Genomic DNA, 27,837 nt, shown 5'->3' on the forward strand with positions numbered 1-27,837 from the left:
AGCAGGTGAGCTTCCCGACCACTAATCAGAGGCAGGTGACAAAAATCAGCACCCATGGCTACAAGGGAGCTGATACAGAACTATTCACCAACTAAAGTAATATCAAACTAAACAAAACATGATCCGGCTGTGGATCATGACAGTAAGGGGCGGATTCCAGACGTCCTAGAAAAACAAAAACTGAAAAAGTTCAAAGTCACAGGAGGGCGGAGGGAGGACTAGGCGGTGGGTCGCCTGGCCATATGTCCTCGCAACCAGGAGGGAGGAATCAGATGGGGAGTAGACCACGGAATGGCCATATTTGTGGCCAATGAGCCGATGAGCGTGAGCAGCACCAGAGCCTCAACAGCCGGCAAGTCTTACGGCCAAGTTCTGGCTGTCGCTGCTGATGACGCAGAGGGCGTCCATGAATTGACCACATACATAGCCAACGAGGAGGCTGACGTGGGCGACAATATCCGACAATAGCCAATAAGACTATCAAACCAAAACAGGAACAAGAAGCAAGTAGAATCAACGTAACTGTCGTGTGTTGCAAATAAAACTGCCAGCCAGGCATAAATAGCTCTCTGATTAGTGACCGCGAGCAGATGAGCGTCCTGACCACTAATCAGAGGCAGGTGACAAAAATCAGCACCCATGGCTGCAAAGCAAACAAACAATGGTGCTGAAACAGAACTAATCACCAACTAAAGAAATATCAAACTAGGGGAGACCGGATGCAATGGACGTTGAGTGGGTCTAGCATAATATTGTGAAAGTCTAGTCCATAGTGGATCTAACATAATAGTGAGAGTCCAGTCCATAGTGGGGCCAGTAGGAGACCATACCAAGCGGAGACGGGCCAGCAGCGCAGAGATGTCCCCAACCAATGCACAGGCGAGCGGTCCACCCTGGGTCCTGACTCTGGACAGCCAGCACTTCATCCATGGCCACCGGATCTGTGCCCCCCCTTCTACAAGGGAGAGGGGGGCAGAGGAGAAAAGAAAAGAAATGGCAGATCAACTGGTCTAAAAAGGGGTGGCTATTTAAAGGCTAGAGTATACACAAATGAGTTTTAAGATGGGACTTAAATGCTTCTACTGAGGTAGCATCTCTAACTGTTACAGGGAGGGCATTCCATAGTACTGGAGCCCGAATAGAAAACGCTCTATAGCCCGCAGACTTTTTTTGGGCTCTGGGAATCACTAATAAGCCGGAGTTCTAGAGTTATCATGTTACCCACCTGCCAGTTGTTTACAAAATAATGGCCGTGTTGAGTCATTTTCAGCTACACGCTGTACACTGACTGCTCTAAAGTGTCATTTCTGAATTATTGTCGCTTGCAAAAATATACCGAGTTCTTCCTGACTTTGGAAGACAGACCAGCCCAGTTTAGTCTGGCAAATTCAGTAAAGGTTGCGATGATGAGCATGGAGCCTGTGTGGCAATATATCACACAGCTGCAGTGCAGCGTAAGAACTGTCAAGCCGTCATGCATTAACCTCGCCCGCGGAGGCAAACCTGCTGGAGATGTTAGGAGAATCCATAACAGCGGAAAGATTCATCTGAGAATATCAGATAAACAGACCTCCTGCTTAAAGATGTTTGCAGATTTCCTCCCAATCTAATAACCACAATCAAAAAGACGTCGCAGTTATTTCTTTAACGTTGTGTTTATTTTTCTTCTTGCATCTGCTTTCTCGCTCTCAGTTGCAGTTTGCTACAACAAAGTCCTCTTGCCTGTAATATGGGTCTACTGGAAAAGTGAATGGAGCATGTAGGGGGAGGAGGAGGAGGGTGTTTTCTGTGCCTCGGAGACAACAGCTGAGGGGCATTAGGCTATTTTTGTTCTCCCCCGTTGTGTCTCACAAGGAGGTTGGCTCATTCACTCACAGTCAGGGATCGCACATATTTCAACTATACATCACCCACTGTACTTGTGGAGCAATGCTGTGTTCCACTCATGCTTTATTCGCCAGCACGACGATTGAAATCATATTCTAGTGCTTACATGTGTATGCCCAAAAGTCTGCATTAGAGGATTGTGGAAGTGTTATTTTTAGGGAACCCTGGGTACTTCACAAACCTGCACTCTCAGGCCTCAAACCCTGAAACTAAATCCTCAAGACTTCATAAATGAAAGAGCAAACCAAAATTAGAAGGAGGTTGAATGTAAGCAGAAATTATCACTGGGGTGTAAAAAAATGAATCCTGCAAATACTTGGGGTGGGAAATTTTTAGTGCTGTCCCGATACCAATATTTGTATTTTGATACTTTTTGGTACTTTTCTAAATAAAGAGCACCACAAAAAAATTGCATTATTGGTTTTATTTGAACAAAAAAGCCTATGGTACATTAAACATATGTTTCTTATTGCAAGTTTGTCCTTAAATAAAATAGTGAACATACAAGACAACTTGTTTTTTAGTAGTAAGTAAGCAAACAAAGGCTTCTAATTAGTCTGCTGACATATGCAGTAACATATTGTGTCATTTATCATTCTATTATTTTGTCAACATTATTAAGGGACAAGTGGTAGAAAATGAATTATTTGCCTACTTGTTCATTTACTGTTAATATCTGCTTACTTTCTCTTTTAACATGTTCTATCTACACTTCTGTTAAAATGTAATTATCTCTTATTCTTCTGTTGTTTGATACTTTACATTAGTTTTGGATGACATTTTGGCATCAATCCGATACCAAGTAGTTACAGGATCATACAGTGGTCATATGTCCTCATGTGTCCAGGGACACACTTCCTGAGTTTATAAACATAATATAAATTTAAATAAAATAAAAAGAAGATTTTGTAATGCTAAAAATATCGATGTAATCATAGTAGTATCGACTATACGCTCCTGTACTTGGTATCATTACAGTCGATATTAAGTGTAGATCCACCAATGGCGTTTGTTTACATTTTGACGCCGGTGAGCTACGGTGTGTGGTGAAGCATGTTTAGCTATTCCTCATCCTGCAGGGATGATACTTGTAAGAAACATACTTTATTTGTCGCCATGGAGACGAGGATTAGTGATTTAGAAGTAGCTAAAACACTGCAGACCGGGGATGGACTTTAGCCGCTAGCTAGCTAGCCGTGTCTTAAAACACCTTTTCCGGTGGGTGTTTCAGTGTTATAACTTCACCTTTATCTTTAGGTTTTTAAGCCAAAATGCGTCCATTCTCCCGTTTCTGTCTACACACTGTGTCTGTTTGTAAGTACTCTATGTGTGTGCGCTGCCGAACATGCTCGTCTGCTCGTAAACCAGCAATGACACGACGTGACGACGACGGGGGACGGGGGGGTGGTGGACCGGTACTTTTCGGAGGCGGTATAGTACTGAATATGATTCATTAGTTTTGCGGTACTATACTAATACCGGTATACCATACAACCCTAGCTGTTATAAATATATACTTTTTATTTTTATTGGATATTTGTCTTATAATTCATTACTTAATATGCATCAAGATGACTCTGTGCACCTTATAACGTGATCTTATTTATTATTGATATAAATATATATATATATATATATATATATATATATTTTTTTTTTTTTTTTTTTAAATAATTATTAAACCCCTGCACAAAATATTTTTGGACAATTATCATTTAATGTATACGTTTATTTACATTTTCAAATTTCACTTAATTAATAAAAAAAAGTAATTTAAATAATCTTGGTTTATACATATACTGTATGTTAATTTATCATAATATATTTGATTGTCATACTGCTTTATTAATTGAATAAATTATGTTTTTCAAGGATTGCTTTAAGCCCTGCGCAGAAATGTGTTTTAATGATTTCTTTACACGCATATATTAATAATATGTTCAATGTTTTTCCATCACTATTAATATTATTGATAATGTTGCTATTATTAATTTTATTTTGTTTTTCTTAGTACTGTATTTGTATGTCTTCTCAATTGCTTTTTTTTTTTAATTACTATCCCAAGTATTGTAAAACTGGGATTGGGTTGAATTTGGAGTCGCTCTTTATTTATTTTTTTATTATTATCATTATTAGATAAATCTACATGCTGTGTGATTTTTGTCATTAAAATAAATATTTAAAAAAAATAATAGCACATTTTCTAAAATGTGCTTTAAAAATATTTTATTCCCACTGTCCTACAATTCACACTTTTTTTTTTGTTTATCAATTTAGGTAAATTATTATTACATCAAAGCTTTTTTTTCCCACTGTACTACAATGCACACATTTGTATTAATTATTTGTTTTCATGTTATTGTATATCAATTTAGGCAAATTAGTATTACATTAGTTTTCAATGTCATATTGTTCAAACCATGTAGAACGTAAAATATAATCATGTTTATTGGATCATCATTGTTTTATTTATGGGAACAAATAGTCATTCAAGCCCTACACTACTGTATCGCCTGGCTTATTTATGTATATAATATTAGTTTTTAATGAGTTTGATTTGGTAATACTGCTCTGAAAGTATTTGTGCAAGCTCTGCACACACTTCCATTTCTTCATACGGCTATTATTTCGTCTCAACTTGTCTTTCTTAAAAAAGAACACCAAATGTGTGTCCAACATTGCATTTCCAGAATGTGCAAACGTTCCCACCCATTACAAGACAAGAGGGGGAGTGGGACTCCCATTGAGGAGATACAGTAAAGTCAAGCCCCTCCTCTGAGAGTGAGAGCTCCTCTGCAAGTTTACTTTTGCCCATTCTCCTTTTCCCCCTCAACACACACACACCCACACACACACACACACCCACACACACACACACACACACACACACACACTCACACACACAAGCAGGCGGGTTTCCTGCAGTTCACTCACAAAAACACACATGCACACACACACGAAGAAACCTATTGGATGCTACCAAAAACAGCTGTGGATCATTTTATCAAACATTTATTTGGGTTGCATGTTTTTGTTTTTTTTCACGTGGAGTTTTTCCATTCCATGTTCACCCATGCAGTTTTTGGGACCGTACACGTTTGCAAGGGAGACATGAATGACTTTGTTGTTAAATAAGTCACTCAGCTGGACTGAAGGATTGTGAGGTAAGCTTTTAACTATTTCCATGCAATAGTCGCAAACAAACTTGAGAAATCGTAATAGTGAATAAATGGTTTGTTTGATACATTAGGCATGTATTTTACATTATGTTAAGTACACAATGCATATAAAAGTCACTGTGCTAATTGACCTTAATTTGACTTTAATAGCTAAATAATGCGATTAAAATAATATGAATTGCAATATCTGCATTCACAATGTTATATTATTGTTGGCGGTAATGATTATTTACATTTTTTTAATAAATGCATCTTTACTAAGGCACACTATTTAACCTTTGTGTGGTGTTCGGGTCTGTGGGACCCCTTTTCATTTTTTATTAAAAGAAAAATGATACAATTAATTAATTTTTCAAACTGAGACTCACTGACTTTAGCTCATTTTCTGTGAAAAACATATATCAGAATGCATATTTAATGACCACACAACATACACCCACCCCCCCCTACACATTTATATTACATATAAGATGTCTGGGTCCACTGGACCCGGGGCTAATATAAGTGTGGAAATTGATGTTCTGTGTACCACACACACACAGCAGGCTTAGACAGGAGGAGGACAGAGTGTAGGTACACAGAACATCAGAGGGTCAAATGTGCGAGAAAATGAGAGCAGACAGTGTTGAAAAACAATGTTGCAACCTTGTGTGGGAACCGCAAGTGCAGAAACTCAAAAGAAGAATCCCTGTGGGATGCAGAAACTGGCAGAGAAATTTTCCGTGCAACGTTCATATTGTTGTTACTCAGCCAGCGTTTGTGGGTCTGATGGACCCGTTGCATTTTGTGGCTTTTAATGCCTCACAATCCAACACTTGTATGTTAAAATACTGAACAGATGTTTATTGGGATACGGTAAACATCTGTTCAGTGGCTTTTAATGCCTCACAATCCAACACTTGTATGTTAAAATACTGAACAGATGTTTATTGGGATACGGTAAACATCTGTTCAGTATTTTAACATAAAAGTGTTGGATTGTGAGGCATTAAAAGACACAAAATGCAACGGGTCCATCAGACCCCCAAACGCTGGCTGAGTAACAACAATATGAACATTACACAAGGGTTAACCCAGGATTGGATGTCATTTGTCTGTGCTTAATGTTATGCATCAGATGTGAGGTGAATTAGTCTGGCAGGCACAAAGTTGTGTTTATTTTAGGACAGGTGCAACAACATGGGGCTGTGCCAAAACATAAGAAGGGCCATGTGTTGCACCGCCTCCAAAGCTCCACGCAAATTAAAAGTGTTGCAAATAAAAACAAATCAATGAGGTCTTTATCGTCTCATCAGTGCCAACCTTGAATACGAAGATGTCTCCCGGTGGTGTGTGCATCCTGGCTGCTGCACTCTCGGCCCTCCTGGCTCACGGGGGCCAGGCTTGTCCCAGGAGTTGTAACTGCTACCAGGCGAGCGAAGTCCACTGTACTTTCCGCTCCCTGCTCACCGTCCCGCCCGGGCTGCCTGCGCACACACGCCGCATCAACTTGGGGTAACGGCCTCACGCCAAGTTTGTCAAATGCTGTGTTTTGTTTACTGTGGAGAGGAAGTGTCAAACCACAGCAGAGTGAAAGTTAAAAAAAAAAAAGTTGATAGTAAACTGTTTTTTTTTTTTTTTCCCGGTGGGGCTGGGGGTGCACCTATAGGTTCAACAGCATCAGCAGGATCAATGACACCTCACTCGCCGGGTTGAAGAGGTTAGAGCTTTTGATGCTGCACAGCAATGACATCCACCACCTGCCGGATGCACTGTTTAGAGACCTGACATCACTGCAGGTAAGCAGGGATGTGAAGCAATACATCACTGGTAAATGATCGTGGGCTGGTTCTTGTCGAACCCAATTGCAGGAAAATAAGATGCATTCTGCATACTTGCCAACCTTGAGACCTCCGATTTCGGGAGGTGGGGGTGGGGGGTGGGGGGCGTGGTTGGGGGCGTGGTTAAGATATATATATATAAGAAATACTTGACTTTAAGTGAATTCTAGCTATATATATATATATATATATATATATATATATATATATATATATATATATATATATATATATATATATATATATATATATATATATAAATAAATAAATAAAATAAATACTTGAATTTCAATGTTCATTTATTTACACATATACACACACATAACACTCATCTACTCATTGTTGAGTTAAGGGTTAAATTGGCCATCCTTGTTCTATTCTCTGTCACTATTTCAGAACACACACATTATACAAATATACATTATAAAATCAATAAGAAAACGGGAGCTCTAATTTGGGAGTCTGAATTAGGATCAGAAGTTCCTATATAAACATTGCGCACTCACGTCGCCTTTTTGTATTGATTACTGCAGCTGTGCACTGGATTCATTCACAAATACAAACTACAACTCACAAACACTTTAGAGTTAGGCTCCACCAACAGAATGTGTACTTAAACTTATAAAGATCACATGGATATTATTCAGTGAGTTGATTCACCAAACCTAACCTGTTATACAGGAGAAAAAAGAACACAGGACGTTTCAATTGTTCACAGACTGGTCGCGCTTATCAGAATGACAAGACACTTCCGGTCTGCAGGTGATAGCATTCAATTGGGAAGAAACGCCCTACTGCCCCCTACTGACCAATGTGAATACTGATAAATGTGTAATGACAGCTCCAAAAACGAATTCAAACCACAAAATAAAATAAATAAATCAACACAAAAATGTGACACATTATGGGGGGGTCACATATGCATGTACAGTAGATGGCAGTATTGTCCTGTTTAAAAGTGTCACAACATTGCTGTTTACGGCAATGTTGTGAACAGGCTGTCAACACGTCACTCAGGTCCGCATGGAGCTGGAGGGGGCGTGGCCTCCAGCTCCGCTTAAATTTCGGGAGATTTTCGGGAGAAAATTTGTCCCGGGAGGTTTTCGGGAGAGGCGCTGAATTTCGGGAGTCTCCCGGAAAATCCGGGAGGGTTGGCAAGTATGATTCTGTCATATGGTGGATTCCACCCTGGATTGGGTAGGTCAGGGGTGTCCAAGCTTTTCCGACTGGGGGCTGCACAATGAAAATTTAAAGCAAGTAGAAACCGGTTTGATATGTTTGATTTTCAAAGCTAATACAATATACAGATTTTTTTTGGTCCCGGGGACCCGGAAGGGTTTAGGTTCGATAAATAACCCATATATATATATATATATATATATAGGTTAGGTCAGGAAAAAATACAGGGGCTATTTCATCCCTACAAGCCTGTTTTACAGGTTTCCCTGCTCTTTAGGGGATTTTATTAATCAAAAAAATGTTTATGAATAAAATCCCCTGATAAAATTGATACCTTTTTTTTTTATTAATAAAATTCCCTGAAGAACAAGGAAACCTGCGCAGCAGGCTTGTAAGGAAGAAATAGCCTCTGTATTTTTTCTTGACCTAACGTATACCGCTCTATCCCGGTATTGAGCACTGTATAACGGATAAACCACAGAAACCTTGACTATATATACAAACCCCGTTTCCATATGAGTTGAGAAAATGTGTTAGATGTAAAAATAAACGGAACACAATGATTTGCAAATCCTTTTCAACCCATATTCAATTGAATGCACTACAAAGACGAGATATTTGATGTTCAAACTCATAAACTTTATTATTTTTTTGCAAATAATAATTAACTTAGAATGTCATGGCTGCAACACGTGCCAAAGTCGTTGGGAAAGGGCATGTTCACCACTGTGTTACATGGCCTTTCCTTTTAACAACACTCAGTAAACGTTTGGGAACTAAAGAGACACATTTTTTTAAGCTTCTCAGGTGGAATTCTTTCCCATTCTTGCTTGATGTACAGCTTAAGTTGTTCAACAGTCCGTTGTGATATTTTAGGCTTCATAATGCGCCACACATTTTCAATGGGAGACAGGTCTGGACTATAGGCAGGCCAGTCTAGTACCCACACTCTTTTACTATGAAGCCACATTGATGTAACACGTGGCTTGGTATTGTCTTGCTGAAATAAGCAGGGGCGTCCATGGTAACGTTGCTTGGATGGCAACATACGTTGCTCCAAAACCTGTATGTACCTTTCAGCATTAATGGCTGTGTAAGTTACCCATGTCTTGGGCACTAATACACCCCCATACCATCACAGATGCTGGCTTTTCAACTTTGCGCCTATTACAATCCGGATGGTTCTTTTCCTCTTTGGTCAGGAGGACACGACGTCCACAGTTTCCAAAAACTATTTGAAATGTGGACTCGTCAGACCACAGAACAATTTTCCACTTTGTATCAGTCCATCTTAGATGAGCTCAGGCCCAGCGAAGCCGACGGGGTTTCTGGGTGTTGTTGATAAACGGTTTTCGCCTTGCATAGGAGAGTTTTAACTTGCACTTACAGATGTAGAGACCAACTGTAGTTATTGACAGTGGGTTTCTGAAGTGTTCCTGAGCCCATGTGGTGATATAGTTTACACACTGATGTCGCTTGTTGATGCAGTACAGCCTGAGGGATCGAAGGTCACGGGCTTAGCTGCTTATGTGCAGTGATTTCTCCAGATTCTCTGAACCCTTTGATGATATTACGGACCGTAGACGGTGAAATCCCTAAATTCCTTGCAATAGCTGGTTGAGAAAGGTTTTTCTTAAACTGTTCAACAATTTGCTCACGCATTTGTTGACAAAGTGATGACCCTCGCCCCATCCTTGTTTGTGAAAGACTGAGCATTTCATGGAATCTACTTTTATACCCAATCATGGCACCCACCTGTTCCCAATTTGCCTGTTCACCTGTGGGATGTTCCAAATAAGTGTTTGATGAGCATTCCTCAACTTTATCAGTATTTATTGCCACCTTTCCCAACTTCTTTGTCACGTGTTGCTGGCATCAAATTCTAAAGTTAATAATTATTTGCAAAAAAAAAAAGTTTATCAGTTTGAACGTCAAATATCTTGTCTTTGTAGCATATTCAACTGAATATGGGTTGAAAATGATTTGCAAATCATTGTATTCCGTTTATATTTACATCTAACACAATTTCCCAACTCATATGGAAATGGGGTTTGCATATACTTTTATATATATATATATAGTCGCAATCAAACGTTTATATACACTTGTAAAGAACATAATGTCATGGCTGTCTTGAGTTTCCAATAATTTCTACAACTCTTATTTTTTTGTGATAGAGTGATTGGAGCACATACTTGTTGGTCACAAAAAACATTCATGAAGTTTGGTTCTTTTATGAATTTATTATTATTGAAAATGTGACCAAAGCTGCTGGGTCAAAAGTAATAATACAGCAATGTTAATATTTGGTTACATGTCCTTTGGCAAGTTTCTCTGCAATAAGGCGCTTTTGGTAGCCATCCACAAGCTTCTGGTTGGATTTCTGACCACTCCTCTTGACAAAATTGGTGCAGTTCTGCTAAATGTGTTGGTTTTTTGACATGGCCTTTTTTCTTCAGCATTGTCCACACGTTTAAGTCAGGACTTTGGGAAGGCCATTCTAAAACCTTAATTCTAGCCTGATTTAGCCATTCCTTTACCACTTTTAACGTGTTTTGGGGTCATTGTCCTGTTGGAACACCCAATGAAGAATTTGGAGGTAATCCTCTCCGTAAAGCACCAGTTCCATTGGCAGCAAAACAGGCCCAGAGCATAATACTACCACCACCATGCTTAACGGTAGAATGGTGTTCCTGGGATTAAAGGCCTCACCTTTTCTCCTCCAAACATATTGCTGGGTATCGTGGCCAAACAGCTCAATTTGTGTTTCATCTGACCACATAACTTTCCTCCAGAAGGTCGTATCTTTGTCCATGTGATGTCAGATGAAACAAAAGTTGAGCTGTTTGGCCACAATACCCAGCAATATGTTTGGAGGAGAAAAGGTGAGGCCTTTCATCCCAGGAACACCATGCCGACCGTCAAGCATGGTGGTGGTAGTATTATGCTCTGGGCCTGTTTAGCTGCCAATGGAACTTTTTTTCAACATAGACCAGTAAGTACAAACATTGGATTAGCCGCTTAACTCTGACAAAAAACACAGCGCAATTGCAATATTACCATTTGGTTTGACGAAAGACAAGAGTAGGTGGGATAAAGTATTGTTTTCATGTAATCATGGCATGCGCACTATAACACCGACATGTGACATGTAGAATAATAAATGCTGGGAAAAGCTGTTTTCTTTATGTAGCTCTGTATATACGTATATGCAGGTGCACCTATTGTTGTGACCAGGTGAATCTATATAATGTTCATGAAGTTTATTTTTGATTGCGTTTGAAAAGAAAAAAATACAAATGATGTTAGTTTTCAAGATATATATTAAACAGTGTAGGTTTTCAAACGATACATTTGGAATCTTTCGGAGAAGGTGGGGTGTGGTTTCATTTGCAATCTACCTCCACAACTCAGAAAGTGAGTTAAAAATGTGAATATGCACCAAAATTTACACCAAAGCATATCCAATGCATATTGTCTAGAACAAGGGTTCTTAACTTTTTTGACCTTATTCCACTACAGAGGGGCCCTGGGCCGACTCCAATATCAACACTGAATTACTCGTCTTTTTAATTAATACGTTTTGATGGTATTCAATAATTATATCTAGCCTACATATAGTTTAAAATCTTGTGAAATGATAAGAAACAATGTATTAATCACAAATATTATTATTTATTGACACATTAGCCTTAGGGTTAGGTCAGGCTGATTCGAAAAATAAGTACTAACTAGAGATGTCCGATAATATCGGCAGGCCGATATTATCGGCCGATAAATGCGTTAAAATGTAATATCGGAAATTATCGGTATGTTTATTTTTTTATTATCGGTATTGTTTTTTCTTGTTTTGTTTTTTTATTACATCAACATAAAAAACACAAGATACACTTACAATTAGTGCACCAACCCCAAAAACCTCCCTCCCCCATTTACACTCATTCACACAAAAGAGTTGTTTCTTTCTGTTATTAATATTCTGGTTCCTACATTATATATCAATATATATCAATACAGTCTGCAAGGGATACAGTCTGTAAGCACACATATTGGGCGTGCTGCTGGTCCACTAATAGTACTAACCTTTAACAGTTACCGTATTTTCCGCACTATAAGGCGCACCTAAAAACCACAAATTTTCTCAAAAGCTGACAGTGCGCCTTATAATCCGGTGCGCCTTATATATGGGTTAATATTAATATTAATTTTCATAAAGTTTCGGTCTCGCAACTACGGTAAACAGCCGCCATCTTTTTTCCCCGTAGAAGAAGAAGAAGCGCGCGGTGCATGCTGGGATATGTGACGTTTCATTTCCATTTGTGTGTTTATGTAAAGACCCCAAAATGGCTCCTATTAAGTGTGTTGTCTGTCTAATTATAAATAATGCAGACGAGGCGTGTTAACTGAGTTCTCAACGTTTACTCACAGCGTGCTCATAACCACATTCTAACTGCCAGCATACAACAACGCTTCTCAGGGCTACCGCGCATGCTCGTCACTATCGTTGCATGCTGGGTAGTGTAGTTGTTATATTTGCTAGCTCATAACATCACATTAAGAGACACGCTTACGCGCTTAATTCAATACTCGCCGTCATTCCGGGTGGATTGACAAAAGACCTCCAGCCGCTAGATATTGGTGTCAACAGGGCATTCGAAGCTAGACTGCTAACTGCGTGGGAACAGTGGATGACAGAAGGCGAACACACGTGACGTTCACCAAGACAGGGAGACAGCGCCAGACGACATACGCCACTATCTGCCAGTGGATCGTAAATGCCTGGGCTGATTCAGTCTCATCTGTGGTCCGAGCTTTCAGAAAGGCAGGAATTGTCACTGAACTAATAAACGGCAACGACACTGACTCCATTAATGACGACTTCGACGATGCCGTATTCGCTCAACTGTTTAATTCGGACACTGAAGAGGAAGAATTCGAGGGATTTGTGAATGAGCTATAACTTCATAAAGTGAGCTTTACATGTTTATTTAGTGTGTTGTGTTGTGTGACATTAACGTTTGAGCAACATTGAGTTATTGATATATTGTTATTGCTCTGCACTATTTCACGTGTTACTATATTGTGATTGCACGTTTGATTTACGTAACACGAGTAAATCAGCTGTTTATTCATTTTGGGAGTGAACGGAGTTGTCAGAACGCTGGTTTGTTATCTATTAATAAAGTTTGACTGACCTATCTGACTGTTTTGTTGACATATGTGCGCCTTATAATCCGGTGCGCCTTATATATGAACAAAGTTTTGAAATATGCCATTCATTGAAGGTGCGCCTTATAATCCGATGCGCCTTATAGTGCGGAAAATACGGTAATTTTACTCATTTTCATTAATTACTAGTTTCTATGGAACTGTTTTTATATTGTTTTACTTTCTTTTTTATTCAAGAAAATGTTTTTAATTTATTTATCTTATTTTATTTTGTAATTTTTTTTTTTTAAAGTACCTTATCTTCACCATACCTGGTTGTCCAAATTAGGCATAATAATGTTCCATAATAATTCCACGACTGTATATATCGGTTGATATCGGTATCAGTAATTAAAGAGTTGGACAATATCGGAATATCGGATACCTGCAAAAAACCATTATCGGACATCCCTAGTACTAACCAAATATACTGCATACGAAGGGACTCATACATAACTGACAATTTTTAAACCATATAATTATGTTGTTTAGAATAAATAAACTAAATGAATAATGAGTATGTGTCTTATCTAAACTGTTAAATTGTTATTATTTCCCTGCCTTGGCTGAGGTTTACACTCTTTATTATACTATAGTCACATTTTGGTATTATCGCTGACAGTGGCGGATGCTGGTCTCTCAAGGAGGGGAAGCTCAATTCCGGCATACATCATAAAATGTGTTGGTTTATTTATACCTAAATTCTACCCTCCGTTCCTATTTAAGAAAGTGATCCGTGACCCTGTCGTACCAAGAAGGCGTCTTTTTCCAGGGATTTGACAAGTGTCCTCTCAATGGCCAGCAGAGCTAGGCTGCTTTACCATGAATTGATTAACGTGGACCCCGACTTAAACAAGTTGAAAAACGTATTTGGGTGTTACCATTTAGTGGTCAATTGTACGGAATATGTACTGTACTGTGCAATCTACTAATAAAAGTTTCAATCAATCAATCGATCAATTGGCCCATGGTGTTGCGGGTGTAAGACTTGAGCCACTTTAAGGGGAACATTATCACAGTTTCAGAATGGTGAAAACCATTAAAAATCAGTTCCCAGTGGCTTATTATATTTTTCGAAGTTTTTTTCAAAATTTTACCCATCACGCAATATCCCTAAAAAAAGCTTCAAAGTGCCTGATTTTAACCATCGTTATATACACCCGTCCATTTTCCTGTGACGTCACATAGTGATGCAAACACAAACAAACATGGCGGAAAGAACAGCAAGCTATAGCGACATTAGCTCGGATTCAGACTCTGATTTCAGCGGCTTAAGCGATTCAACAGATTACGAATGTATTGAAACGGATGGTTGTAGTGTGGAGTTAGGTAGCGAAAACGAAATTGAAGAAGAAACTGAAGCTATTGAGCCATATCGGTTTGAACCGTATGCAAGCGAAAGCGATGAAAACGACACGACAGCCAGCGACACGGGAGAAAGCGAGGACGAATTTGGCGATCGCCTTCTAACCAACGATTGGTATGTGTTTGTTTGGCATTAAAGGAAACTAACAACTATGAACTAGGTTTACAGCATATGAAATACATTTGGCAACAACATGCACTTTGAGAGTGCAGACAGCATCAATTAATATATTCTGTAGACATACCATCATGATCTTGATCATCTTCGGGACGGTGTGAGCCAAGACATCCAGGGGGTTTAGCTCGCTCGTCTGCGGGAACAAACTGCCGCCATTGCTTGCTGTGCTACCGAGGGCCTTTGTCCCTGAATTGCTCACACACTCCGGCAGATTCAATGGGGGTCTTGCGGCAGATTTCTTTGACTTTATCATTGGAAATGCATCTGCTTTGAGTGTCGCAGGATATCCACACATTCTTGCCATCTCTGTCGTAGCATAGCTTTCGTCGGTAAAGTGTGCGGAACAAACGTCCAATTTCTTGCCACTTTCGCATCTTTGGGCCACTGGTGCAACTTGAATCCGTCCCTGTTCGTGTTGTTACACCCTCCGACAACACACCGACGAGGCATGATGTCTCCAAGGTACGGAAAACAGTCGAAAAAACGGAAAATTAAAGAGCTGATTTGACTCAGTGTTTGAGAAAATGGCGGATTGCTTCCTGATGTGACGTCATCGCTCCGAGAGCGAATATTAGAAAGGCCTTTAATTCGCCAAAATTCACCCATTTAGAGTTCGGAAATCGGTTAAAAAATATATGGTCTTTTTTCTGCAACATCAAGGTATATATTGACGCTTACACAGGTCTGGTGATAATGTTCCCCTTTAAACAGGAGAAGCTCCTCTCTACACCTGCAGATGTAGCTCCAATCGTTGCCACTAATGACAATAGTTTGCAGACCTTCAATAAAAAGAAAAAGAAAATAAAAAAACATTCAATTATCTGCCAAGTCAAGAGTCTGGGTGGCTTACTTTCATCTTCGGAACATTAATCATCTTCGCTCATTCCTTACCCCTCCTACTGCTGCCATACTAGTCCATAGCCTGGTCACCTCTCGCCTGGACTACTGCAACTCTCTCCTGTTTGGTCTCCCTCACAAGTCACTTCACAAACTTCAGCTTCTCCAGAACTCTGCAGCCCGGATAATCACCAGAACCCCTTCAGTCCAGCACATCACCCCTGTTCTGCAGCAACTCCACTGGCTACCCATCAAACATCGCATCCACTTTAAAATAATTATTCTCACTTTCAAAGCCATCCATAACCTCTCTCCATCATATCTCTCTGACCTGATCCATGTCGCCACGCCCTGACGTTCCCTAAGATCCTCTTCATCCATCCATCTCACTGTCCCTTTATTTAAACCAGTGACGTGCGGGGCCTCACCTGCCATCATGGAAAGAAAAAAAATCTAAAAAGAAACAAATTTAATTAAATTGTTATATGCATTCAGTGATTATACTATAAAGTTATTTTCCATTTAACTTCACTAGTTTTAGATTATTTTTATTCAAAATCGCTGAATTTTCACATTTGCCGTTCAAATACTGAGAAGAGATGGTGCGGTGATCAGCAGCCAGTTTAGGCACGTCACTCAGTTGTGCCTCAACATGGATTGCGGACTCGGCTAACTGCTGGCCTGCTGTGCAGTGAGACCGTATTGCTATATGAATTATATTATACATTTCCATAGTTTAGTTAGCTGAGGTATATAATGTACAGTGTATTTTGTCAACAACTGTATGTGTGTAACGTATTTCTTGTGCTGAGCAATCATAAAACTGCTGCGAAGACGCACTGTGTGCAGTAATCCCGCCTCCTGGTGCCGGTTAATGCACCCCCGCCGCAGAATGTACCCCCCGACGGGAGCGCCACACCAACCAAAACCCACATCCAAACCCTCCACATGCAAGACCGAATCCACCTAAAAAAAAGTCACTTAACAAGAAGCCAAAAAGTGCAAAAACAACATTGCTCGCGGCGGAGGAGCCGTGAACGACTGCAGGGACACAACATTAGGTACACCTGCAGACTGCAGCATGTATTTCATATTTCATTCATTCACAACTCCTCCAACACGAACACCACTGTTCCCGCACTTATAAGTAAAAGTAAGACCATAATAACGTTTTTTTAATTAAATGTGCTTTTTTGTGTGCTACAGTTTGTATGTGTAAAGTTAAAGTTTAGTTAAAGTACCAATGATTGTCACACGCACACTAGGTGTGGTGAAATTTGTCCTCTGCATTTGACCCATCCCTTGATCACCCCCTGGGAGGTGAGGGGAGCAGTGGGCAGCAGCGGCACCGCGCCCGGGAATCATTTTTGGTGATTTAACCCCCAATTCCAATCCTTGATGCTGAGTGCCAAGCAGGGAAGAATGCTGGTATGAGCTTTTAAACACAACCTGTTAACTTCTGCCAATCAAATGGTGAATAAGATACTCTTTAGGGTTCATATGTTTGTAAATCTGACTGCGATGAAGTCAGTGCCTCACCAGCCATCAACCTCACCGCACGTCACTGATTTAAACTGTCCATCTTTGGAACTCTTTACCACCAGACCTTCGCAACTTAGATTCAATATCCCTCTTCAAATCAAGACTCAAAACACACCTATTCCTGACTGCTTATTCATTGTAATCATCTTTTCTTTTCTCTTTGTTGTTGTTGTTTTTTTTATCCAATTTGATTTTATTTTTGTGATTTTGTACGGTGTCCTTGAGTGCCCAGAAAGGCGCCTTATAAATAAAATATATTATTATTATTATTATTATTATGTGCAGCTTGCTACCTAGCTAGCTCGCTAGCTGGGACTGGCGCAAGGCTAGTGCGGAGTGTGTCCGCCTGTGAGTGCTTTGAGACGGTGGAGGGGCTCAGCAGCACCCGCGGCTCGGCAGGGACAGAAACTGCAGAGTGAACGAAGTCAGTCCCCAAACCAAAAAAATAGAAGCTCTATTTGTCGCTAGTCGTTTTTAACAAAGAAAATGTCGCTAGGAGGGTCAGGAAACTCCCCGGTTAAACTCAGAACAACAGAATGAATATTGAAAAATGCTCGCACGGACGTTTACAGCTAGGGATGTCCGATAATGGCTTTTTGCCAATATCCGATATTCCAATATTGTCCAACTCTTTAATTACCGATACCGATATCAACCGATGCCGATATCAACCGATACTGATATCAACCGATATATACAGTCGTGGAATTAACACATTATTATGCCTAATTTGGACAACCAGGTATGGTGACGATAAGGTACTTTTAAAAAAAATTAATAAAAGAAAATAAGATAAATAAATGAAAAACATTTTCTTGAATAAAAAAGAAAGTAAAACAATATAAAAACAGTTCCATAGAAACTAGTAATTAATGAAAATGAGTAAAATTAACTGTTAAAGGTTAGTACTATTAGTGGACCAGCAGCACGCACAATCATGTGTGCTTACGGACTGTATCCCTTGCAGACTGTATTGATATATATTGATATATAATGTAGGAACCAGAATATTAATAACAGAAAGAAACAACCCTTTTGTGTGAATGAGTGTAAATGGGGGAGGGAGGTTCAAGTCCGAGTCCATGGTTCTCGCCCGGAAAAGGGTGGAGTGCCATCTCCGGGTTGGGGAGGAGACCCTGCCCCAAGTGGAGGAGTTCAAGTACCTCGGAGTCTTGTTCACGAGTGAGGGAAAAGTGGATCGTGAGATCGACAGGCGGATCGGTGCGGCGTCTTCAGTAATGCGGACGCTGTATCGATCCGTTGTGGTGAAGAAGGAGCTGAGCCGGAAGGCAAAGCTCTCGATTTACCGGTCGATCTACGTTCCCATCCTCACCTATAGTCATGAGCTTTGGGTCATGACCGAAAGGACAAGATCACGGGTACAAGCGGCCGAAATGAGTTTCCTCCGCCGGGTGGCGGGACTCTCCCTTAGAGATAGGGTGAGAAGTTCTGTCATCCGGGGGGAGCTCAAAGTAAAGCCGCTGCTCCTCCACATCGAGAGGAGCCAGATGAGGTGGTTCGGGCATCTGGTCAGGATGCCACCCGAACGCCTCCCTAGGGAGGTGTTTAGGGCACGTCCGACCGGTAGGAGGCCACGGGGAAGACCCAGGACACGTTGGGAAGACTATATATCCCGGCTGGCCTGGGAACGCCTCAGGATCCCCCGGGAGGAGCTGGACGAAGTGGCTGGGGAGAGGGAAGTCTGGGCTTCCCTGCTTAGGCTGCTGCCCCCGCGACCCGACCTCGGATAAGCGGAAGAAGATGGATGGATGGATGGATGGATGGATTTTGTGACATTTTAGGGGAAGCTGAGCTTCCCTTGCAGTCTTAGAGCAATCGGCACTGATCGCTAACACAACAACTATAATAATAGTCCGATGATGGCACAGTATGAGTCTGTATTTGAATATGTTTGGGTTCTACATGAAAGATGTTTATAGGTGGATGCATGCAGGGATGAAATGTAGCTAATGCATAAAACAGCAGTTTATTAAGCCCACAGTAGACATGTTAAATGAAACCTGAGCGTAAGTGGTATTACTCAACTCATTGCACCATTCATTTATAAAGCAAATGCAGATATGTTACTTAGACTTAGACTTCTTTTTTATTGTCATTCAAATTTGAACTTTACAGCAAAGATAAGAACGACATTTTGTTCCACATTTCTGTAAAGAGACGTCGTCACATGCTAAAATTGTCAACAACTGGATCTCCTGCAGCCACCCCATGGAGATGATTTGTCCTCAGGATTCACAGAAAATCCACAAGGATGCACCCTCTTGAATTATTGTCATCTCTTGCCATATGACTGGAAGAGCAAGCGTCAGAGTGGTTGGTTTTTAATGCAACAAAACTGAAAAAAGTTCACACTTGTGGTCAAATCATGTATGTAAACATTTTTTATGTGAATCTATATGTTAAATCTTGATCTAAATGTTAAATATAAATGTTGAATCTGATTATAAATATACATGTTAAATTTAAATATGAACGTTGAATTTGAAATATACATGTTAGATCTTGATCTAAATGTTAAATATAAATGTGAAATTTTAAATATGAATGTTAAATGTAAATATTAAATATGATAATGAAATTTAAATATACACGTGAAGTATAAATGTTGGATATAAATCAAAATATTAAATGTTAGTATACATGTTACATCTAAATATAGATGTTACAATTTAAATCCAATGTTAAAGGGGAACATTATCACCAGACCTATGTAAGCGTCAATATATACCTTGATGTTGCAGAAAAAAGACCATATATTTTTTTAACCGATTTCCGAACTCTAAATGGGTGAATTTTGGCGAATTAAACGCCTTTCTATTATTCGCTGTCGGAGCAATGACGTCAAGTTGTGACGTCACATCGGGAAGCAATCCGCCATTTTCTCAAACACCGAGTCAAATCAGCTCTGTTATTTTCCGTTTTTTCGACTGTTTTCCGTACCTTGGAGACATCATGCCTCGTCGGTGTGTTGTCGGAGGGTGTAACAACACGAACAGGGACGGATTCAAGTTGCACCAGTGGCCCAAAGATGCGAAAGTGGCAAGAAATTGGACGTTTGTTCCGCACACTTTACCGACGAAAGCTATGCTACGACAGAGATGGCAAGAATGTGTGGATATCCTGCGACACTCAAAGCAGATGCATTTCCAACGATAAAGTCAAAGAAATCTGCCGCCAGACCCCTATTGAATCTGCCGGAGTGTGTGAGCAATTCAGGGACAAAGGACCTCGGTAGCACGGCAAGCAATGGCGGCAGTTTGTTCCCGCAGACGAGCGAGCTAAACCCCCTGGATGTCTTGGCTCACACCGTCCCTTATGCCACCGAAGATGATCAAGAGAAGAATATCGAACCTAGCTTCCCTGCCCTGCTGACATCAACTCCAAAACTGGACAGATCAGCTTTCAGGAAAAGAGAGCGGATGAGGGTATGTCTACAGAATATATTAATTGATGAAAATTGGGCTGTCTGCACTCTCAAAGTGCATGTTGTTGCCAAATGTATTTCATATGCTGTAAACCTAGTTCATAGTTGTTCAATCAATCAATCAATCAATCAATCTTTATTTATATAGCACTAAATCACAAGTGTCTCAAAGGGCTGCACAAGCCACAACGACATCCTCGGTACAAAGCCCACATACGGGCAAGGAAAAACTCACCCCAGTGGGACGTCGATGTGAATGACTATGAGAAACCTTGGAGAGGACCGCATATGTGGGTAACCCCCCCCCTCTAGGGGAGACCGAAAGCAATGGATGTCGAGTGGGTCTGACATAATATTGTGAGAGTCCAGTCCATAGTGGATCCAACATAATAGTAAGAGTCCAGTCCATAGTGGGGCCAGCAGGACACCATCCCGAGCGGAGACGGGTCAGCAGCGCAGAGATGTTCCCAGCCGATGCACAGGCGAGCGGTCCACCCCGGGTCCCGACTCTGGACAGCCAGCACTTCATCCATGGCCACCGGACCTGTGCCCCCCCCCCCCTCCCCCCTCAAGGAAAAGGGGAGCAGAGGAGAAAAGAAAAGAAACGGCAGATCAACTGGTCTAACAGGGGGGCTATTTAAAGGCTAGAGTATACAAATGAGTTTTAAGATGGGACTTAAATGCTTCTACTGAGGTAGCATCTCTAATTGTTACCGGGAGGGCATTCCATAGTACTGGAGCCCGAATAGAAAACGCTCTATAGCCCGCAGACTTTTTTTGGGCTCTGGGAATCACTAATAAGCCGGAGTTCTTTGAACGCAGATTTCTTGCCGGGACATATGGTACAATGCAATCGACAAGATAGGACGGAGCTAGACCATGTAGTATTTTATACGTAAGTAGTAAAACCTTAAAGTCACATCTTAAGTGCACAGGAAGCCAGTGCAGGTGAGCCAGTATAGGCGTAATATGATCAAACTTTCTTGTTCTTGTCAAAAGTCTAGCAGCCGCATTTTGTACCAATTGTAATCTTTTAATGCTAGACATAGGGAGACCCGAAAATAATACGTTACAGTAGTCGAGACGAGACGTAACGAACGCATGAATAAAGATCTCAGCGTCGCTAGTGGATAAAATAGAACGAATTTTAGCGATATTACGGAGATGAAAGAAGGCCGTTTTAGTAACACTCTTAATGTGTGATTCAAAGGAGAGAGTTGGGTCGAAGATAATACCCAGATTCTTTACTGATTCACCTTGTGTAATTGTTTGGTTGACAAATGTTAAGGTGGTATTATTAAATAAATGTCGGTTGTTGTTAGTTTCCTTTAATGCCAAACAAACACATACCAATCGTTGGTTAGAAGGCGATCGCCGAATTCGTCCTCGCTTTCTCCCGTGTCGCTGGCTGTCGTGTCGTTTTCGTTGGTTTCACTTGCATACGGTTCAAACCGATATGACTCAATAGCTTCAGTTTCTTCTTCAATTTCGTTTTCGCTACCTGCCTCCACACTACAACCATCCGTTTCAATACATGCGTAATCTGTTGAATCGCTTAAGCCGCTCACATCCGAGTCTGAATCCGAGCTAATGTCGCTATAGCTTGCTGTTCTATGCGCCATGTTTGTTTGTGTTGGCATCACTATGTGACGTCACAGGAAAATGGACGGGTGTATATAACGATGGTTAAAATCAGGCACTTTGAAGCTTTTTTTTTAGGGATATTGCGTGATGGGTAAAATTTTGAAAAAAACTTCGAAAAATAAAATAAGCCACTGGGAACTGATTTTTAATGGTTTTAACCCTTCTGAAATTGTGATAATGTTCCCCTTTACGCAGGCATGTGATTTTTCCGTCCATAGTCGGAAATCTGTGTTTTTTATCTATGTACAAATATAAACAAATATTTTAAGTTTTTCTTCGTTTTTTCTGACCTACAATGGGTGTTAAAATCTTATCCGTCTCCTGCCAACAACTACGGTTTTCCCCATAATGAATACGGTTTTTGATCATCCAGTGGTAAAAATTAAGTTTTTCCATTAAAAATGATTAATTTAAAAATCAAAGCTACGTAGCGAAGCAAATGTACTTTACTGTGTATTGCAGTAATATCTCCTGTTTAATATCACCATCTGCTCCATCACAGATTCTTAAACTAAGCTACAACAAGCTGACAGAGATCCCTTCATCCCGGACATTCTCTGGCCTAACCTCGCTACTGCGTTTGTACTTGGATCACAACCATCTCCAGTACATCCACCCTCGGGCTTTGCTGCAGCTGCCAAGCCTCCGTCTGCTCCGTCTACAAGGAAACAGGCTGCACCAGCTTCATCCCCACGCTCTGTGCACAATTTCTCTACTCAACACATACTACTTTTCTACACTCAGGTCAGTAGCAGTCCACAAGTGGCTTTGTTTTGACTCTAAAATTCTGGTATATACATATGGAATCACAATAAATCCTGTGTTTACATCTTCTATAATTTATAGTACAATATGCTGCATTCAAAGCAGCTGGAAAGTTGGGAACATCCCATTGAGATCCGACCTCAAAGCATTCCAGTCAAACATAAACAAAAAACATTTAAGATAACTTGTTTTTTTTACCACAAGAGATACTTTGTTTCTGGCAGCTTTGAGGGAGGTGATTTTGATATACGAACAACTGAATATATACCAGTTTTTGTTAAATTAAGAGGCACTGCCAGCTGTGTTGACATCACAATTTTTGGTGAAGTGATGTTCCATCGATTTCCTTGGAGTGTGCAAGAGCTCTGACTTCACTGCACTTGTCCCAGCTGGAGGTTTTCCATTCAAGACTTACTGTTACTTACTGCAGCATTAATGTATTTCATCTATTTTATTTCCTTCTGTAGGCACTTAGACGTGTCCAACAACAGTCTAAGCACCCTGCCAAGGGCCACCTTTAAGACTGCCCCCATGCTGGAAACACTATCACTGCATGCCAACCCCTGGAGCTGCGACTGCAGGATGAGTTGGTTCCCCACCTGGCATTTTGCTCACCAAGGTTACTATCATTCAGTAGATAAGATTCCAATTTTCCTAACAATGTTGTCACTTGCATGTTGTCCTTCAATAACGGCCATTATGCTTATGTTAGAGGAAAAAGAATGTGTTAGCATCAGGAATGCAAATATAAACATGAGTCAATTTCTGACTGATTGATGAGCCTATAATATGTCTTGTAAAGCTGTCAAATCCCGCCTGATGGTTGACATATGCATTTGCATTTAAATACGTGATTGTATTTTTGCCAACTGATTTGAATCGTGTCACCCTAGTCTATTTCTGGCTTTCAAGAGGGTGTAAAAAAAGACAGGAATTTCAAATGTCTCTCCGAGACATGCCAGACTTAACCTCCCATGACTAATACATATTGGCAGCATTGTGTGCAGGCAGTTGAAACAAAGGCTACCGCTTGCAGTGGAATAATTAGGTTTTGCATATTTACGATTTATAAGCAGATTAAGTAACCATATCAAATTAGTAAGTGATATGAAGTGTAATTAACAGTAGAGAAGAGCGTGCATGCTAAATCTGGCATTAGTCACGCGCACAGAGAGATGAAATGTGCACATTATCATATATAGCGTAAGGGATCACTTTCTCTCACCTGTTTCTGTCTGTCTTTTCAACTAGAATTATTGAAATGTTCCGGAGGTCCTGAGTGTCCGTTATGTGAATCACCAACTGCCCTTCGAGGTCAAAACTTGCTTAAACAGAAAGATATGACCTGCACCTCCCCTGTAATTACCCTGCGGGGAGAAAAAACACCCTCTGAGATTGAGTACAGTGAAATCCGACCGAGTGAATCCTTCAAAGAGCCTTTAGGGACCGCATCCCTTGGCCTGTCGGACCAACAGGGGAACAGTGCCGAACTGCGCTGCAACATCACTCACTCGGCAGACTCTCAAAATGAATTCCCTGCCCTGGATCTCTCTCTTCCCTCCTCTTCTCCTGTCGCCATGGCATTGTCACTAACTCTGGAATGCCCCGTGGAAAGAACGAGCTACGAGAGTCTTTGGAGGATCCTGGCTTACTACAGTGAGACTGCAGTGCACCTTGAGAGAGAAATCATGCTGAATAAACCACCAGGTCTGGCATACCACTACCGGCAAGCAGCAGGGACAGAGGGATATTATAATACTGGAGTCAAAGCCACTGTCCAAACAGGACCACACTGGTTAATGCAGCCAGCAATTGGCATTCAGCTTAACAGAGAACAGTCTAGCCGACACACGGTGAGCCTTATATACTCCACAAGAGTGTCTACTCATCCTGACCCCACAACAGATTCAGCATCATCTACCACTATTTCTCACCCATGGGTACTCATTTCAACCTCCCATACCCCCACAGCACTAGCAGCTATCGCAGGCTCTAGGCTCGAGCTTTCCTGTCCCCTTTTAAGTTCTAGTAAGCCACAAATACAATGGATTCTCCCAGATGGATCAAAACTTATCTCCCCTTCCATTAGTCAAGATGGTGGAATTCAGGCCTCTGGTACTGGGCTACTGCTGCACAAAGTGGAGCTCTCAAATGCAGGGATTTACTACTGTTTAGCCCAGGCTGGAACTGATTCTGATGTTCTCCCTCTGCGCCTGATAGTGGAGGAGTCCTCCGCCTCAACAATTGGCGAGCAAGTCGGACCCCCTGTAACAGGATCAGCTGGACAGCCTGTCAGCCTATCTTGCAAGGCATCTGGTTCACCAGAACCACAAACAGGTTGGGTGTTACCAGATGGGAATGTAGTTTGGAAGGGTTTAGCAGTATCAGGGGGACTTATGATACAATCAAATGGGAGTCTTTTTCTTTCCAACCCCTCTCTGAGAGATGCTGGTCAATATCGTTGTGTTGCTGCCAACCAGTATGGTAGCGCATCCTTGTCCATTAACCTAGAAATAAACTCACTGAACCCGTTGTCTTTTGGACATGTTCCAGTAGGGCCACAGTCAGCCTCTGGACGATCAACAAAGATACGAGCACCATTGTTACGTCAAATAGAGGAAGGATCAGGGGATGGAGTAGAGGAAGAAGTGCGAACTGTTGTAGTTAATAAAAAACATGCAAGACCTCTTCAACCTACTCCAAACAGACACTTTCAAGTTGGCAAGCCCATTAGACGAGGGCCTCTGAGAAAGGGTCCCTTGAGAAGAAGAGGGAGGCCTCTATCAACTGAGCAGATGAGAAACCACAATGACAGCAGGTCTAGAGTCACCCTAAACAAACAAAACATAGACCCTCAAAAATGGGCTGACCTACTGGCAAAAATACGTCAGAAGACTGCGCTTACTAACAACAGTGAGGACATCACAACAGGAAAGCCCACAGCAAAACCATTGAGAGGAGACAAAGACTTGGAAAGAAACGAGGATGGTGATGACATAAAGGGGGAAGGGATAAATATATCAGACATGGAAGGGTCGTCAGTTGATGACGCTGTTCTGCGAGAGGAAAGTTTACAGCCTATTTACCCCCCTCAGACGGTAGATGACGTAACACAAGTGGAAACTAGGACAAAAACTGCCACTGAGAGACATATAGACAGTGAGCCCTGGGACACACAGACACACAAGAATGAGGCTACAACACAGCTCAAAACAACAACACAGACAAATCCAGTCACCTCAACGCCACCCTTTGGAACTAATGAAATTGACCCAGATCCAGCTGGAGGAGAACAAGAGGAAGCAATCCCCACGTCCTCAAGAGTCAAACCTTTAAAATCACATAGGGGATCCATGCCTAATTTAGCCCCAAAAACACGGCCTCAAAACCCTTGGAATTCTCGCAGGAGGATCGGACAGCGGAGGCGAGTTCTCAACAGGACAAGGGGGAGACCTACACTACCACCTCAACCTCTGCCTGACTTTCCAAAAACTGTGATACCTGACACAACCGTCCCTGTCACAACGAACCAAATCACAATATCTCCTATTCTGGTTAAAGAGATGAATGATATTAAAACTACGTTGTCTACTCCAACAATTAGTATAGTAAATCGTTCAACTACGTACATTTATACCACTCTAGGTATCACCACTTCAATAGCCGACTTGCCTTCACTGACTTCATTGCCCCACATGGACACAGAGACATATGTAGACGCGATGACTCATTTAGGCAACATACCAGACAGCACAGAGTCTTGGGTCTTTAAATCTCAATCACCTGTGACTGGTGATTCTCATGATGCGCACACAAAAACACCCTTAAGCATACATGATGATGGTCCCTCAGGCAAAAAAGGTGAAGGACTGGAAACAAATGTTGATGTTGGACGCAATGTATCTCATTTCTCCACTATTCTCCAAGCCCCTGTAACCTCCACAGTTTTATTGCCAACTCCTTCAACTCCTTCAACCAGTCCCACAAATAACTATGTTACAAGTGGTACTAGTGTTGCAGCTTTAGATGAAACATTTTCAACACTGACTACATTTACCCCTCTTACTGAACGTTTTAGTCCATCGACAATGCCTACCGAAACTACCCCTATATTTAGCACTACTAAGGGTAACACATTTTCAACTTCTGCTCCCACAACTGTTATTCATTCTTCCACTACCCTTCCCCCGACTACTACTTTGAGTGGTACAAATACAGCAGATCTCTTCAGAGTTAGTCCTCAGATGACTTTAGGTCCTGCTTCTTCTACTTTGAAAACAAGCAGTCCTATTCCTGGTGCCTCCTCAGTCAAAATGTCATCAACTACTACCAGTGTAACGACACCCAGTGCATCCTCTGCTGCTGCCACTACAACAACAACATCAAGTCCTGCTGCGTCATCCAGAGAGAGGCCAATCATCGGCCAGGTCAAACCCAAAGGGAGGCCTGTGTCTGTCGCTTCAAACCAGAGTCGACCCCCAACTGACTGGAGGAACCCTGGAGCTAATTTAATTCCGGATTCACACAGCAACAGGCCACAGTGGTCTCCATCTCCTCTTCCTGCCGCCCCACGGGTGAGTCTTAATTGATTAAGAAATATTTATTTCAGGCAAATGTGTTTTAAAGCCAATACCTTCAACAATAAGACCAATTAAAAAAGGTCAACACACGTTGATTTAATTTGAATAAATGATCATTTATTCACAATCTTTGGCGATTTTCTTAGTTTTTTAGAAAAGTTTGGCATTTCTTTAAGGGCATGTTTGAAATGTAGCTTGCAGCTTTGAC

The 27,837-nt window shown here is 41.1% G+C and overlaps 1 protein-coding gene across 1 annotated transcript in view; it reads left to right on the forward strand.

Annotated features, from left to right (window-relative positions):
• Positions 1-4,720: 4,720 nt before the first annotated feature.
• Positions 4,721-27,837, forward strand: part of LOC133613724 (matrix-remodeling-associated protein 5-like) — a 33,110-nt gene continuing 9,993 nt past the window's right edge. The window contains exons 1-6 of the mRNA XM_061971466.1: positions 4,721-5,051; positions 6,362-6,560; positions 6,715-6,844; positions 22,787-23,028; positions 23,517-23,668; positions 24,301-27,623. Of these exons, the coding sequence (XP_061827450.1) occupies positions 6,382-6,560; positions 6,715-6,844; positions 22,787-23,028; positions 23,517-23,668; positions 24,301-27,623 (4,026 nt within the window). The 5' untranslated portion in view covers positions 4,721-5,051; positions 6,362-6,381. The remainder of the gene's footprint in view (positions 5,052-6,361; positions 6,561-6,714; positions 6,845-22,786; positions 23,029-23,516; positions 23,669-24,300; positions 27,624-27,837) is intronic.

This window comes from Nerophis lumbriciformis, linkage group LG13 (assembly GCF_033978685.3).
Source record: "Nerophis lumbriciformis linkage group LG13, RoL_Nlum_v2.1, whole genome shotgun sequence".
Classification (NCBI taxonomy): domain Eukaryota; kingdom Metazoa; phylum Chordata; class Actinopteri; order Syngnathiformes; family Syngnathidae; genus Nerophis; species Nerophis lumbriciformis.